The sequence below is a fragment of the Phacochoerus africanus genome, chromosome 5, assembly GCF_016906955.1.
Source record: "Phacochoerus africanus isolate WHEZ1 chromosome 5, ROS_Pafr_v1, whole genome shotgun sequence".
NCBI classification, from domain to species: domain Eukaryota; kingdom Metazoa; phylum Chordata; class Mammalia; order Artiodactyla; family Suidae; genus Phacochoerus; species Phacochoerus africanus.
Genome location: NC_062548.1, coordinates 12,964,151 through 12,981,453, shown reverse-complemented (window position 1 = coordinate 12,981,453; position 17,303 = coordinate 12,964,151). Strand labels below are relative to the sequence as shown.

At 46.6% G+C, this 17,303-nt stretch overlaps 1 protein-coding gene across 2 annotated transcripts in view; it reads right to left on the bottom strand.

Moving 5' to 3' along the window:
• RCC1L (RCC1 like) overlaps positions 1 to 8,642 on the bottom strand; it is a 33,445-nt gene extending 24,803 nt beyond the window's left edge. Inside the window, exon 1 of one of the 2 annotated variants that reach the window (XM_047779912.1) lies at positions 8,489 to 8,642. Coding sequence is in view for 1 of the 2 variants with exons in the window: in XM_047779911.1 (XP_047635867.1) it covers positions 7,422 to 7,757 (336 nt within the window). In the remaining variant the exon portion in view is untranslated. Of the gene's footprint in view, positions 1 to 7,421; positions 7,883 to 8,488 lie in introns of those variants that run through there. The other variant, XM_047779911.1, reaches the window with a different exon arrangement.
• Positions 8,643 to 17,303: the final 8,661 nt, after the last annotated feature.

Genomic DNA, 17,303 nt, shown 5'->3' with positions numbered 1-17,303 from the left:
TCAGCAGGAAACAAACAAGGAAGATCTACAACTGGGCAAGCCTGACATTGTACTCCTGACTGGGGCGAGAGGAGAAGCAGACCAGCCAGAACTGAATGGGAACATCCTAGAAATGCGAGGGTCCTGGGAGGCTCTCCACGCATGCATGGCTGACTGGGAAACCGCAGGAGGGAAGAGAGGAGACCTGAGCTCCCAGTAGAAAGTAAAGCTGAGGCAGACTTGAGATCAGGCTGAACTTTGAGTGTGGTCTCCAACCCGTACACAGAATCAAAGGCAGAAAGATTATAAGCTCAAGGTGTTTGAGCACAATCTCTGCCCACGTCATTAGCTGACACCACGAAGACAGGCCGATAAAGGGCACCCCTCAAGAAGCTTGACTAAAAGAAGAGGGCAGTGGATAGAGGTGAGCCAAACAAAAACCCAAGCAAAGACATCGGTGGCCAGGCAAACAGGGGAGACTAATACATAAAAGTTACCAAAAGAGACCAAAAATACTCAGGGGGTGGCATCAGAATCCAAGGTTGTTATATCCAAAAACCCAGTTTTCAGAGTTCCCATTGTGGTACAGTGGAAATGAATCCGACTAGGAACCATGAGGTTACAGATTTGATCCCTGGCCTCACTTAGTAGGTTAAGGATCCGGCGTTGCCATAAGCTGTGGTGTAGGTCACAGACACAGCTTGGATCTGGCATTGCTGTGGCTGTGGTGTAGGCCAGTGGCTCCAACTCTGATTTGACCCCTAGCCTGGGAACCTCCATATGCCACGGGTGCTGCCCTAAAAAAGACAAAGAAAACAAAAAACAAAACAACGGTTTTCAATCAATAAGACATGCAAAGAAACAAGAAAGTGTGACCTATACTGAGGAGGGAAAACAGCCAACAGAAACTAAGTGGACCCAGGCTGCATTTTTATCAAAAATTCCAAGAACTATCGTTCAAAGAATATATCAAAACCATGTCTAAAGGACGAGAGGAAAATATGACCCAACAAATGACCCAGCAAATATGGAATCAGAAGACAGAAATTAAAACAATAAAGCCTAAATGGAAATTCTAGAGTTGTAAAGTATAAAAAACAAATTTTAACATTCACTTTATATGCTCAAGAGCAGATTTGAGATGGTAGAAGAATCAGTTAAGTTGAAGAAATATCAACAGAAACTCTTCATTCTGAAAGACAGGAAAAAAAAACTGGACAAAAAAAAAGAACAATGCCTCAGAGACTTGCAACACAACATCAAGTTTATCAACATCTACATAATAGGAATCCCAGAAGGGCAAGAGAGAAAGAAAAAGGCAGGGAAAAAAAAAAAAAACTTAAAGAAATAATGGCAGTGGAGTTCCCATCGTGGCACAGTGGTTAACGAATCCGACTAGGAACCATGAGGTTGCGGGTTCGGTCCCTGCCCTTGCTCAGGGGGTTAAGGATCCGGCGTTGCCCTGAGCTGTGGTGTAGGTTGCAGACGCGGCTCGGATCCTGCGTTGGTATAGGCTGGCGGCTACAGCTCCGATTAGACCCCTAGCCTGGTAACCTCCATATGCCGAGGGAGTGGCCCTAGAAAAGGCAAAAAGACAACAACAACAACAAAAAAGAAATAATGGCAGAAAACTTACCTAATTTGATTTAAAAAAAAAAAAAAAGACAAATCTACAGATTACAGTTGCTCAACCAATCAGAGTTCAACTTTTGAAAGACAAAGAGTAAATGTTACAAGTATCAAAGGAAAACGGGCTCATCAAGCAACAAGGAGACAACAGTAAGATTAACGGTAAACTTCTGATTAGAAACAATGGAGACCAGAAACCAGAGAATGACAGGGTCAAAGTGCTGAAAGACAAAAACTGTCAACTAAGAATTAACTCTGCATAGCACAACTGTCATTTTCTTTAAAAAATGGAGATTAAAAAATAAATACATAAAAAAATGGAGATGAAATCAAGACATTCCCAAACAAAGCTTGAGAGAATTCACTGTTGGCAGACCTCATTATTTTAACAAGTACTGAAGAAATCCCTCAGGCTGAAAGGAAGTAACAGCAAATACTAAGTAACTCAAGGTCACAAGAGATGAAGAAATAAATACAAAAACCAGTGAAAGCAACAAATACAAAACCCCAGATAAATATATCTTTCCTCTTTTCATCTCTTAAATGATGTAAAAGAGAGCTGCATAAAATAATTACTATAAAATTGTATTGATGGGCCTAAAACGTATAAATGTGTAATGTCTACTACGATAATCACACAAAGGAGAGCAAAGGAAACGGAGCGATGTTGGCACAAAGTTCCTTTAGTTTTTTTTTTTTTTTTTCAGAATTAGGGCACCATGATTAACCTAAAAGATTTTGATAAATTAAGATATATTATATTCCCAAAATCAAACACTAAAAAAAACAAAAACAAAACAAACAAAACCCTCCAAAAATGTAGTCAAATACCCAAAAAAAGAATTTAAAGGATCCACTAGAAAAATACCTATTTTGTGCAAAGGAAGAACAGAGAACCAAAAAAGACTTACAGACACAAATAGCACAGTGGCGGATGTAATCCAGTTGTTATTAGTCATTACATTAAAAGGACATGGACTGAGGGAAAATGGCAGAGCAACAGAACACTGGCAACAAACACGGACGTGTCAGAATCGACTCTTCCCGAACTCTGGAAATTTACCAAAGGCTTAAAGCAATCTGGGGAATGTTTACTCAAGAAAAGCAGCTGCATCTCAGTAAGAATATGAAGCTTTATAGCATTTTAACTTGATCTATTCCCATTCATCTCTCTTCAGCTCCTGAAAACCAAGAGGTCACAATTATGGCAAAAAACCAGCAGTCTGGAAGCCACTGGAGCAGGCAGAACAGGACTGGAGCAACTTCAAAGCCCTGTTCCCAGAGAGTTCTCATTTGATCTGTCTGATGGGTCCCTCAAAGACCCCCATTCACAGGGCTCTATTTATCTGACCTGACCCAGCCATCACCCAGTACAAACAGCCTCTTCCCCAGGGATGTGTGTTGAAAAGAGTCAGAGGCTAAGAATGAACCTTGCAGCTGCCTGAGGTGGTAGCTAACAGTGGGGACAAACAGTAAGTTAACCAAGAAGCTATCAACCAACTTGATCTGACACCTACAGAACACTCCACCCAAATAACAGCAAAACACGCATACTTTTCAAACACACATGGAACATTCTCCAGCAAAGACCATATGCTGGGCCATGAGATAAAGTCTCAATACATTTAAAAAGACTGAAATTGAAGTATGTTCTCTAACCACAAGAGAATTAAATTGGAAATCAATAGATTAAGAAATTATGGGAGTTCCTTTGTGGCACAGTGGGTTAAGGACCTGGCATTGTCACCGCAGCGGCTCGGGTTGGGTTGCCACAATGGTGTGGGAATTTCCACGTGCTGCAGGGGAAGGAAGGGAGAGATGGAGGGAGGAAGGAAGGCGAGCAGGCAGGTAGAACAGGCCTGGAGCATCTTCAAAGCCCCATTCCCAGAGAATTCTTACTTCCTCTGTCTGGAAGGAAAGAAAGAAACGGTGACAAACAAATATTTGGAAACTAAACACTTCTAAATAATTCATGGGTTAAAAAATAAATCACGAAGAAAACTGATAAATACTGTAAGGTGAATGAAGACCAAAATACAACATATCAAAATTTATGCGCTGCAACTCAATAGTGTTTAATGAGAAAATTATAGCTATCAACATCTACACTACAAAAGAAGAAAGACCTCACCAATAGCCTAACCTTTCGCCTTAAGAAACTAGGAAAAAAAGAGCAGACTAAACCCAAAGCAAGCAGAGAAAGAAAATATAAATCCAACTGGAAATCAATGAAACAGAAAACAGAAAAATAAAATGGATTAAACCAAATGCTGGTTCTTTCAAAAGATTAACAAACTTCACAAATCTTGAGCTAGACTGACCAAGGTAAGAGAGAAAAAAATACAAATGACCAAAATCAGAATTTAAATTATAAGTAAATACTGTAAACAACTTTATGCCAACAAATTAGATAACTGGATGAAATGGACAAATTCTCAGAAAGATAAAAGCACCAAAGCAGACTCAAAAAGAAATAGAAAAATTCAATATACCTATAACAAGTTTTAAAAAATTGAATTAGTAATTAAAGAAACTCTTCCTACAAAGGAAGACCCAAGTCCAGAAGACTTAACTTCACTGGTGAACTCTACCAAACATTAAAATAAGAAATAACACGAATTCTTCACAAACATTTCCATAAACTCATTTTATGAGGTCACTAATAGCCTGATACCAAAACCAGACATCACAAGAAGAAGAAAAAAATCTTCAGCAAAATATTAGCAAGCCAAATCTAGCAACATGCAAAAGGGATTATTCACCATAACCAAGTGGAATTGATCCCAGGAATGCAAGGTTGGTTTAATATCCAAAGATCAACTAATGTATTATACCTATTAATAAAGGACAAAAAAATTCATGATCACCTAAATAGACACAGAAAGAGCACTTGACAAAATATAATGCCTATTCATGATTTTTAAAAAGAAACAAAACTCTCAACAAAGCACAACAAGAAAAGAACTTCAACTTGATAAAAGGCATCTATTAAAAACATGGAGTTCCCGTCATGGCTCAGTGGCTAACGAATCCGACTAGGAACCATGAGGTTGCGGGTTCAATCCCTGGCCTTGCTCAGTGGGTCAAGGATCCAGCGTTGCCATGAGCTGTGGTGTAGGTTGCAGATGTGGCTTGGATCCCACGTTGCTATGGCTCTGGCATAGGCCAGCGGCTATGGCTCCGATTCGACTCCTGGCCTGGGAACCTCCATATGCCGCAGGAGCGGCCCAAGAAATGGCAAAAAGACAAAAAAAACAAAACAAAACTTAACAGCTAACATCATAATTTAATGGTGAAAGACTAAATACTATCTTGCTAATATCAGTAACAAGGCAAGGATACTGTGTAATTCAATTCAATGCTGTACACTCAGCAGTGCTATCAGGCAAGAAAAAGTTTCAATGGAAACGAAAATATAAAACTGTCTCTATTCACAGACAACCAGACGACATGATCCTGTATGTAGAATATCCTAAAGAATACACAAAAATCTATATAACTAATAAGCCAGTTCGATAAAGTCACAAAATATAAGGTCAATATACAATAACTAACTGTATTTCTATGTAAAAGCTATGAACACTCCAAAAACGAAAGAATGCAATTCTATTCAAAAGAGCAACCAAAAAGAATAAAATGCTTAGGAATAAATTTAACAGATGTGTAAGATCTGTACACCGTAAACTACAAAAAACATAGTTGAGAGAAATTAAAGACCTAATTGTCTTTTTTTTTGTCTTTTCTAGGGCCAAACCCATGGCATATAGAGGTTCCCAGGCTAGGGGGTCTAATTGGAGCTGTAGCCGCCGGCCTACGCCAGAGCCACAGCAATGCGGGATCCGAGCCGCGTCTGCAACCTACACGACAGCTCACGGCAACGCCGGATCCTTAACCCACTGAGCAAGGCCAGGGACCGAACCCGCAACCTCATGGTTCCTAGTCAGATTTGTTAACCACTGAGCCACAACAGGAACTCCTTAAAAACGTAATTAAATGGGGAGACATTACATGTTCATAGATTAGAAGACACAAAATTGCTTAGATGGCATTTGTGTCCAAATCAACGTATAGATTCAATGTAATCGCTATCAAAATCTCAGTAGGTATTGTCGCAGAAATTAACAACCTAGTCCTAAAATTTATATGGAAAAGCAAAACACCAGAAGAGCCAACATTTACCTTTCGCAATTTCAAAACTAGTTATAAAGCTACAGTAATCAAGAGTGTACTTTTAGCATAATGAGAAACATATAGATCAATGGATCAGAATTGAGAGTTCCGGAATAAATCCTTACATTTATAGTCATACTGATTTTCACAAAGGTGCCAAGACAATTCAGTAAGGAAGTAATTTCAATGATAATACTAGCCACATTCTACTCTCACTTCCACAGCACCCAAAAGTCAACTCAAATGACTAGCTTGTTAACCTAAATATAAGAATGAAAACTATGACGTTCCTAGACAATACCTTAGGAAAATTATCTTTGTAATCTTAGATTAGGCAAAGATTTCTTAAATATACCAAATATACGATTCACAGCAGAAAAACTTGACTGAATTTCATTAAAATTAAAAGCTTATGCTCTCCCAAGGGCAGTATTAAGAAATGAAAAACAAAATCCATAGATTGGCAGAAAATATTTCCACCTAACATATATATATGACAAGGTACCTAATCCAAAATACATAAATAACTCCTACAACTTAAAATGAAGAAATCAAAACAACTTTTCAATCATCTGGAGCTTAAATTCCCTGTTTTTCTCGATCTACCCTTTTCATGCAAAAAATCACTGGATAGGAGTTCCCGTCGTGGCGCAGTGGTTAACGAATCCGACTAGAAACCATGAGGTTGCGGGTTCGGTCCCTGCCCTTGCTCAGTGGGTTAACGATCCGGCGTTGCCGTGAGCTATGGTGTAGGTTGCAAACGCGGTTCGGATCCTGCGTTGCTGTGGCTCTGGCGTAGGCCGGTGGCTACAGCTCCGATTCAACCCCTAGCCTGGGAACCTCCATATGCCGAGGGAGCGGCCCAAGAAATAGCAACAACAACAACAACAATAACAATAACAACAACAACAACAAAAAGACAAAAAAAAATCACTGGATATCCTTGAAAGAGAAGTCAGAAGCCAAACCGATCAAATTTGCTTCTTTTTCACCACCCATCAAGATGTCCACAACCACCCGAGGCAAGAATCTATCCTAAGCATCCATTTTTGCACTAATGGGTGCTGGCTGCCAAGACAAACTGCCGTCCTGCAACGATTCTTTGCATCACCTTTTCAAAACTGAGTAAACTCAAGGGCCTTCTGTGCAACCACCCCAGTGGGTTTAGACCCGTCATCCTTCAATTCCTGTAAGCGCTCTAGTTTCCTTTCCAAGTTGTTCATCGACTCCAACCAGCCACGTTTTCTCCGACCTCATAAAATCGTCTTTCCTAAAATCAGAACTTCTGCTGGAGCCTGGCCCGAGGGCGAATCCTAGTATACAAACTTCAACCAGCTGCGGGGCCACGGACCTTCCTCCCAACCTCTCTGAGCCTGCCTTTCCTCGCCCATAACTGTGCCACAAACCCGACTCCTGGGGTGATGCGCAAATGAGAGACAGACAAAACACCTAGCACATTTCGGCCACTCCCTCAACTTGGCAGCGCCCTAGGGCCTCCCCCGCCCGCAGCCCGGTCGAGGATCTTTCTCCCCGAAGTCCGTCCACCCGGCGTCGCCGACTTCTCCAAAAGAGCCAAGTGCCTCGGGAGAGGCGGCGGAGACCCGAGGAGGAAACGGAGGAAGGGAGGGAGCTGCAGAGCGCACCTTTTGGTCCAGTTCCAGGCGGTAAGGTACAGACTGGATCCTGCGGCGCGGCCGCGAGCCGGCGTGGGGATGGGGCCCAGAGCTGGGCAGCACGAAGGTGGGCACGCCCAGCGCCCCCGAGAAGCTGAAGCCCCACACGAAGATGCGGTCGGCGCGGGCCGCGCGCTCGCCCACGTACTGGAACACTGGCGCCTCCGCCTCGGCCTCGGCCGCCTCGCGCCGACTCCTCGAGCGCCCGGCCGCCGTCCAGTGCCCGCGCCCCAGCCCCAGCCCCAGCCCCGGCCCGCTCAGCCAGTTCCCCAGCCGAGCCCTCGCCGCCAGCGCCACCAGCGCCATCCTCCGCTTCACGTTTCAGCCGCTCCTGGGCGCTGCCATATTGGTGACCCTTGACCCCAAGCCCCGGCGGAAGAACCCAGCGTCACGTTTACGAATGGCTGAAGGCAAAGGCGCTGAAGGTAGCCAATGGCTCAAGGAGGCGAGAGGGCTGGGCGGAGCCTGTTAGTTCCCGATCCTGAGTGAGTCGACCTAGGGAACCCTTCCCGGCCCTGCGCACTTAGTTTGCAACTTTTCGCGGAGCTGCAGCAGCCCGCAGCCGGCCTGAACTCACTCTCCTTGCCGCACAGCGCACGTTTGCGGAGCACGCTGCTGGCTCTGGTGGGCGCTTTCATTTTGCTTTTTTGGCAGTCAGCAGGAGTAGAATTTAAGGGGTTGCCTACACTGTACGACTCCAGCGTAGTGCTCGCCCCCTACCCACGGTCCCTCGTCATTTCTTACCTGGCCGTGTTGCCTCTGTTCCTGCTCTCCCGCCGCTGGGTCAGTGCTGCAATCCCTGCTGTTTTCCACAGCATCACCTTTGCCCCTCAGCCCGTCACTCCCCTTAAGTCAGGTGGCTCTGCCTGTTAAACAGCTTAACAATAACCCACAACCTTAGGACCAACTCAGGGGGCTCTGCTTGTAATTTCTAAACCCCAGGGATTTTTCAGGTTTCCCCACGTTGCACACAGTACCTCAAATGCCCTTCCCACTGCCCTCCTCTCGCCGCAGATGCCTAGCAAATTCCTACTCACCTTCAAGGATCCAGCTGGAGCACCTTCTTCAAGGTTTCATAACGGCAGATTGTCCTCACCGGTTTAGTGCTAGAGCTTCGCATGCAACGGAGGACGCCCTCATGAGCGACTGGGAAGTCTGAGCACCTGGGTTCCTGTGCTGGCTCTGCTACTGACCTGATCCCTGATGTTAGGAAGTTGTCTCCCTTCTCTGGATCTCATCTCTAAAATGAGGAGGTTAAAAAAAAAAAAAAAAGAAAGAAATGAAGTTTAAAAATAAATGAGCTGTGGAGTTCCCATTGTGGCTCAGTGGGTTAAGAACCCGACTAGTATCCATGAGGATGCGGATGCTATCCCTGCCTCAATTAGTGGGGTTAAAGGATCCAGCATTGTCGTCAGCTGCGGTGTAGGTCACAGACGTGTCTTGAATCTGGTGTTGCTGTGGCTGTGGTGTAGCCCAGTGGCTACAGCTCCAATTCGACCTCTAGCCTGGGAACTTCCCTATGCTGCAGGTGCAGCTTAAAAAAGAAAAAGGAGTTCCCGTCGTGGCGCAGTGGTTAACGAATCTGACTAGGAACCATGAGGTTGCGGGTTCGGTCCCTGCCCTTGCTCAGTGGGTTAACGATCCGGCGTTGCCGTGAGCTGTGGTGTAGGTTGCAGACGCGGCTCGGATCCCGCGTTGCTGTGGCTCTGGCGTAGGCCGGTGGCTGCAGCTCCGATTGGACCCCTAGCCTGGGAACCTCCATATGCCGCAGGAGCGGCCCAAGAAATAGCAAAAAGACAAAAAAAAAAAAAAAAAAAGAAAAGAAAAAAAGAAAAGAAAAAGGAAAAAATAGAAGCAATGTTTGAATTTCGTGGCCTGTAGATGCTCTTGCAGCCCATTATGATCCATGACAGTCATTCCCAAATATTAATCCCAAATGCTGAGAGCAAACTATCTCTTTTAGATTTTCCTTCTCTTGCCTCCTTTTCTCTCCTCTTTGCTTCATAGCTGTGACAACTCTAGTAATAGCTAGTTATTTTGCCCGCAAAAGTGAGTTTATTCAGGAATAGGAAGAGAAATTGCAGCTTGGGAAGCATAAGCTATGGCAGACCACAGGCAAATCCAGAAAACAAGAAAAGGGAACTTGCTTTTATAGGGAAAAGGGGATAATTGGGAGGGGCTATGATAACCAAAGAGAAAGAGAAAGCTGGAAGCCCAAAGTATGGAGGCTTCTCATTGGATGACCCGCTAAAGCAAAGGCACCTTCCTGTCCCAGATGTAGGCATTTGTCTCCTGTTCCGAGTAATTGAAGCCGCATGGTGGGGCATGAGAGCGCCCTCTACAGGCCTTTCCCAACTCCGACGTTAGCTGTCAATTTCACAACACCTGCATTGGATTAGATGGGCAAAAAAAAGTTTAACCTTAACTATGTACAATTTTTTAATTTGTCAATTTTACCTCCATGAAGCTGAGAGGGAAAAAAGGAAGACGGATGAAACCTTCAACTATTACTGTTGAATTTGTGTTTCTCTCAATCCATTTCTCTCTTCAATTTTGTTACTTTTTTCTTCCTGTATTTTGTGGCTCTTATTTTAGGTGAATATGCGGTTATGAATGTTTCATCTTCCTAAAGGCAACACTGTTATAATTTTTCAAGTCCCTCTTTTTCCCTTGTAACATTTATTAAAAGTCCCATTTGCCTTATAGTAGTATACGCATTCCAGCTTGCTTGCTTGCTTGCTTGCTTGCTTTTTGGTCTTTTTAGGGCCGCACCCATGGCATATGGAGGTTTGTAGGCTAGGATCTGAATTGGAGCTGTAGCCGCTGGCCTACACCACAGCCATAGCAACTCCAGTTCTGAGCCGCATCTGAGACCTACACCACAACTTATGGCAATGCCGGATCCTTAACTCACTGAGTGAGGCCAGGAATTGAACCTGCATCCTCACGGTTACTAGTCAGATTCATTTCCACTGAGCCATGATGGGAACTCCTCATTCGAGCTTTCTTATTGTTACTGTTTACATGATATATATTTGCCCTCTTTTTACCTTCACTCTGTATCTATAAATTAATTTTTTTTTAATTTTTTTGGCCGCGCCTGTGGCATGCAAAAGTTCCCAGGCTAGGAGGTGAATCTGAGCCACAGCTGTGACCTACACCACCAATGGAGCAATGCTGGATCCTTCACTCACTGGCCACAAGGGAACTTCCGATATCTGTAAATTTAGATGAGCAAGGATTTTATTAGGGGAAATACCTCTGGAAGAGAAAAGGGGGGAGGGGATGCTGGGAAAGCTGGGAGAGCCATCAGGCCACGATGCAAGTCTGGGTCTAAATGAGAGAGGAAAAGAGGGACGTCTGCATCCACGTGTCCACACCCCGGTCTGGTCCACGGAAGGCCGGGGAAGGTCTCTGGGGAGTCCTGGAGCCCACGATGACCACCTGAGGAATCCACGCCTCCCGGGAACAGGTCTGCCTCAGGGTCTACCCCTGCCTCCTTCAGCCCAAGGGAAGCCTGCCCTCAGTGCTGGCAGAGGGTCGGTTCGGTTAATTACATGCCCTGTCGTGGGAGGCCTGGGAGGAGCAGTCTCATGACTGCTTACCCGTCAGGGTTCCCCCCTCTCCCCCTGTAAAAGAGCCCCACAGAATGGTAAAACATCAACCACAAGTCGCCACAGCACAGTAAAAACACGTTTCCCAGACTGAAGACAAGGCAGGTGCCAGGACCATGAAGTCATTTGAATTGGTCTTGGGGGTAACATTAATACTGGGTTAGTTCCAGGTGTGGAATTAATTCAAGAAGCTCATCTACGGAGTTCCCGTCGTGGCGCAGTGGTTAACGAATCCAACTAGGAACCATGAGGTTGCAGGTTCCGTCCCTGACCTTGCTCAGTGGGTTAAGGATCCAGCATTGCCCTGAGCTGTGGTGTAGGTCACAGACGTGGTTGGATCCCGCGTTGCTGTGGCTCTGGTGTAGGCCGGTGGCTACAGCTCCAATTAGACCTCTAGCCTGGGAACCCCCATATGCCGCGCAAGCGGCTCAAGAAATGGCAAAAAGACAAAAAAAAAAAAAAAGAAGAAGAAGAAGCTCATCTAGGGACTTCCCTTCATGGCTCAGCGGTTAACGAACCCGACTAGGATCCATGAGGAAGGCGCCTTTACTTTAGCAGCCCAACCAATGAGAAGCCTCTATACTTTGGGCTCCCAGCTTCTCCAGTGGACTCTTTAGTTATCACAGCCCATCCTATGATCCCCTTTCCCCTATAATAGCAAGTTCCCTTTTCTTGTTTTCTGGATTTGCCTGTGCTCTGCCAAAGCTGTGCTTTCCAAATGGCAGTTCCTTTGCTATTCCTGAATAAACCCACTTCTGCTGGCAAAAGAACTGGCTGTTATTGATGTTGACAGGGTCTACCTCTAAGAAGATACAAACTAACATTCCAGGAAAACTCTGGACCAAGGCACAAAGAAATGAAAGAGTGGGCCAGCAGACATGCTGGGTGGGGGGTTCTAGGCATGGGGCGCAGAAAGTACGAAGGCCCAGAGGTGAGAGACCGCTTGCTGTATGTGCTACGCACGGACCCAGTCAGCTTAAGCCAAAAAAAGAAAAAGTAAGCTACAAATTTGGAGTTCCCACTGTGGCTTAGCAGGTGAAGGATCCGACTAGTATCCATGAGGATGTGGGTTCAACCCCTGCCCTCACTCAGTGGGTTAAGGATCTGGTATTGCAAGCCGCAGAGAAGTTCACAGATGTGGCTTGGATCTGGCGTTGCTGGCGCTGCGGTGTAGGCCGGCAGCTGCAGCTTCAATTCGACCCCTAGCCTGGGAACCTTCATATGCCACAGGTGCAGCCCTAAAACAGAAAAAAAAAAAAAAATAGAAAGCAGCTTAAGCCAACCCAAAATAGTCCCGCATAACTTAGGTTTTGCATAAATGACAACCCCCCAAAATTTTGCCTTGGTAATGGTTAACTAAGGTCCCACAATTTCATTGCCAGTTTATAATCAAAGTGAGTCTCAAGTCAAATTTTATCACACCAAGAGACGTTTACTTAAAAAGATTCATTAGGAAGGGGAATAAAACAACTCATTATACCTATTCTGTAAATTCACAAAAGTCCTAGCTGTCCTTTTAGATACAGAACCAGTGCATAAAAATTTCCCCAAGACAAATAGAACATTGCAGAAACAGAATTTTTGTCTCCCTGGTAAAGGCAGTCGGTATTAGGCTTAACTGAACTGCTTGAAGATCTCTAAGATTGAAGGCCTCACTGAATTTTCATACCTTGTTCATGCAAGGCAGGGATTATCTCAGAAATCTGCTCTCTGGAGTTCCCGCTGTGGCTCAGTGGTAATGAACCCGACTAGTATCCATGAGGATTGGGGCTCAGTCCCTGGCCTCGCTCAGTGGGCTGAGGATCCAGCACTGCCATGAGCTGTGGTGTAGGTCGCAGATGTGGCTCTGATCCCCTGTTGCTGTGGCTCTAGCATAGGCTGGCAGCTGCAGCTCTGATTTGAGCCCTAGCCTGGGACAGATGGAGCTCTAGAAAGGAAAGAAAGAAAGAGAAGAAGGAAGAGAGGGAGGGAGGGAGGAAGAAAGAGAAAGAAGGAAGGAGGGAGCGAGAAAGAAGTCTGCTTTCCAAGTTTGACTGCCACTCATTTCACAAAGGAAAACCCATGTCACCCATGCTCCAATGCCAATGTCGTCAGGTATCAGTGCACATCTCACTGAGGCCTTCTCAGCTCCCAATCCACCCTTCATCGCCTGCTTTGGAAAAACAAAGATGTGCCTTTAAACGTTTTTCCTGGAGAGAGACAGCAGGAGAAAGAGGCATTCGTTGCTGGTTCTGGGTGCATGCAGGGCTCCTCCAGCACCCCCCTCCCGCAGGTGGGGGCCAGCAGCACAGAGCAGCCGCCAGCTTCCTCCAGCAGCCCCTCAGGCAATGTCATAGCCCAGCGGCCACTGAAGCACCTTCCCAAGAAATATTTTCCTTGCCCCCCCCCCCAAAAAAAAGTGGATTTCTGTGATGCTCCCGTGCACTCCGCCAGTGCAGCACTCAGTGACCCTGCCATTCAGTGAGCCATGGCTGAGCCTTTCCCAACAAGGTCTAGGTCTCAGCTCCGGGGGTGGCCTCTTTCTGGGGCACCCTGTCTCAGCCCTAGGGCTGGGGGCTGCTCCCTCTAGCTACTGTGCCTCTCTTCTTTAGGTTTCTTTATACCAGCCAAACCCTTCTTACTCCAATCCCAGTTATATTAAAAATTCTTCCTGTTGGAGTTCCCGTCGTGGTGCAGCAGAAACAAATCCGACTAGGAACCATGAGGTTGCGGGTTCAACCCCTGCCCTCGATCAGTGGGTTAAGGATCCGGTGTTGCTGTGAGCTGTGGTGTAGGTTGCAGACGAGGCTCGGATCTGGCGTTGCTGTGGCTGTGGTGCAGGCTGGCAGCTGGAGCTCCGATTCGACTCCTAGCCTGGGAACCTCCATGTGCTGCGGATGCGGCCCTAAAAAGACAAAATCCAAAAAAAACAAAAACCTCTTCCTGTGAAACTTTCCCCGTTTAAATTGCAGGGTGGTTTCTTCCTCCTCATTGGGCTTTGACTGATCCACCAAGTAACAAACCACTCATTTCACTAAATCCATTTCTAACACTCATTAAGCTAATTAGCAAACCTTCCAGTGCTGATGGAAGGGGAGATGCCTGGAGGCTCAGGGGAGCTGCCTCTTGTGTGTGGCTACTCCGATGAAATGCTAACTGACCACCAGGAGTGTGTTTGGGACAGGACACGGGACCCCACCCCCGGTGCGCACACGCACACACACACACGTGCACACACACACACACGCACACAGAGGGCGAGGTGCTTGGAGGTGAGAGAGGAGGTGGACAGAGTAGGAGAGGAGATTGGAAAGATGGGGGGAGAAGGGTTGCCTTTGGCCTTTTGGCCACTGTAAAGTTTGGAGCTTTTACCTGAACCCGTGACTCTATAGATGAGTACAGAGTAGGAATGTCCAGTGTCGCCATCACCCCTCTCGGCCTTTGTCTGACACCTCTGACCTGGGAGGATGAGCAGCTCCACACAGGCTTCCACTCTCTTCAAGCTTCTTTCCCATGTCCATGCCGGGCATTTAAAAATTTCTTCCCAAGGAGTTCCCGCTGTGGTGCAGTGGAATCCGGTGTTGCCACAGCTGTGGCATAGGTCACAGCTGCGGCTCAGATTCAATCCCTGGCCCAGGAACTTCCTTATGCCGTGGGCATGGCCTAAAATAAAACAAAACTTCGACTCAAAACTCCAGAGATGCCTCAGACACAGAAAGGAGCGCCCAAGACTCCCCCCCCCCCAAGGCATTAATGTCTTAGAAGCAACTTTCAACCAATAGGTTGAGGCACCAATGGGTAAAGGTTACCACGGAGGTCCATTCAGGGAGACCCTCTGTGCATGTTTTACAAGTACTCGCAGAATCAGGAGGCCCACTGACCACAAGAGCAGCCTGAATAGCACCCCTTATACCTGATCTGGGTAAAGCTCTTAAGCTTGTGGGACAAATACAAGCTAAGACAACCAGCACCTGTAGTGGGTGGCGAGCGCCCCTGGCTTGTTGTAGCAGCAAGATTGCTAAGGCCCTTCTTACCTGTGGTGGAGGGATGGGGCACAGGTAGACTCAGAGCCGTGGGTTAAGCTGCACATCTGACACGACTAGCATGGGGTTAATAGTAATTGCAACTTTGTGGGGTTAGCTGGCTTTGTTAAGTGTGTAGGAGGCCTTGAAGAAAGACTGACAGGTTTAGGTCAGGCAACTATTTGCTCGGTGCATGCTGGGAAAACCAGCAGGGCTTGCCCATGCCGTTTATGAAGACTTCCATGTCCTGCCGTCCCAAAGGAGCCAGAAGCGTGGGATTCCGGGGTGACAGAGCTACAGAAGAGGCAGGATGTACAGACTTCGGGCAGGTCTCCCAGCCCGAAGTCAAACTCTGATAGCAAAGGGGTGGGAACTTGAGATGGGGACGGGGCCCTGGTCAGGTAAGTCGGTGCTCGGTAGCGCCACCTACTGACAAATTCTATTTCAAACCCACGGTGACAGACTGTCACTCAGAATACAGAGGCGGTATCTTGCCTTTTGTAGTTGTCCCCTAAACATTTATCAAAATAATGTCAGAACGTGGTCTAAGGAGTCCTAATAAAGTATGGACTGAGAATATTATACCTGAGACTCTTACAACAGGGAGCACACCCCCAACTAATACCCAGGCCAGCAGAAGTGGCCCCCTCTCCCTTGGCAGAGGGGAACAGCCTCCCCTGGCCTAGATGCCAGGCTAAGACTCCACCTGAGTGGATGCCTCACAGGATGACGCTCATCCTCCCAAGGTGCGACCCGCCAAGGTGCCACCTGTGGTAGGAGGAACCTGCTCACTCCTGACAGAACTGCAGTCCCGGGCTCAGCAGGATAGGGGAACACGTGTGGGTTCATGCATATCGTTAAGGTACTGGACCAGAGGGGCGGAATCAGAGAAAGGAGGGAGGGTGTTTGCTGACACAGGGACAGCGACTTCGGGACTTTTATTTTTTATTTTTATTTATTATTATTATTATTTGTCTTTTTGCCATTTTCCTGGGCTGCTCCCACGGCATATGGAGGTTCCCAAGCTAGGGTCTAATCGGAGCTGTAGTCACCAGCCTACACCAGAGCCACTGCCACACCGGATCCGAGCCGTGTCTGCAACCTACACCACAGCTCACAGCAACGCCGGATCCTTGACCCACTGAGCAAGGCCGGGGATCGAACCTGCAACCTCATGGTTCCTAGTCAGATTCGTTAACCACTGAGCCACGATGGGAACTCCCTTCAGGACATTCAACATCCTGGCTACGTGCCGGATCTAACATGCGGCTGGGATGGCCCCGTGAAGTTCACATGTGACAACAGCGTCAGTAAGTGAGGTGGAGATGCTGGACCTCCCTGGAAGGGAGGAGAGTCAGAAGGCGGGGGAGGTGGGATGGTAGAGCAGATTAACCTACCCTGGGAGGGCCCAGCAGACTCTTCCTGCACTAAGGCAGTAAGAGATGCCCTGGTGAGGAAGCTCTAGCATCTCTGAGAAGCTCAAGAGTGACTAGGTGTGTGTAGCAGTAGCAGAGGCTGCTCTGAGACTAGACTCCTGCAGGCAAGAAAAGAGAGAACATTCCGTCTTCCTCAGCCATTTGGTTCTACTAGGCTCACACACATCAGAAAGGGCCATTTTCGGCACTCAGTTTCCCGGGTACAAATGCAGATCGCTTCCAGAAACACTTTCACAGGCACACCCAGAATTTTTTTTTTTTTAAAGGGCCAAACTCTCGGCATATGGAAGTTCCCAGGCTAGGGGTCAAATCAAAGCTGCGGCGACTGGCCTACACCACAGCCACAGCAACACGGGATCCCAGCCATGTCTGTGACCTACACCACAGCTCATGGCAATGCCGGATCCCTGACCCACTGAGGGAGGCCAGGGATCGAACCCGCACCCTCATGGATACTAGTCGGATTCTTTTCCACTGAGCCACAACGGGAACTCCCACTCAGTAACTTCTAACCACCTCTGGGAATCCTGTTACTCAGCTGAATTGACACCTACAATCAAACACTATGATTATTAATATAGTTATGATGTATTTTTATATGTATGAAATGCATATATAATTTTCAACCATTCTTTCACAAGCAGGATTGTCAGGATTGTGCTTTTATCTATCGTATGACCTTCTCTTTTATTTTTTGGTTTTAAACGTCTGTTCTTTTACAAACAGAAGTGCTGGGAGATAGTAAGCTTTTAAATAATCTTTACTTGCCAGAGTTAAAAAAACTGATGGGAGTTCCCGTCG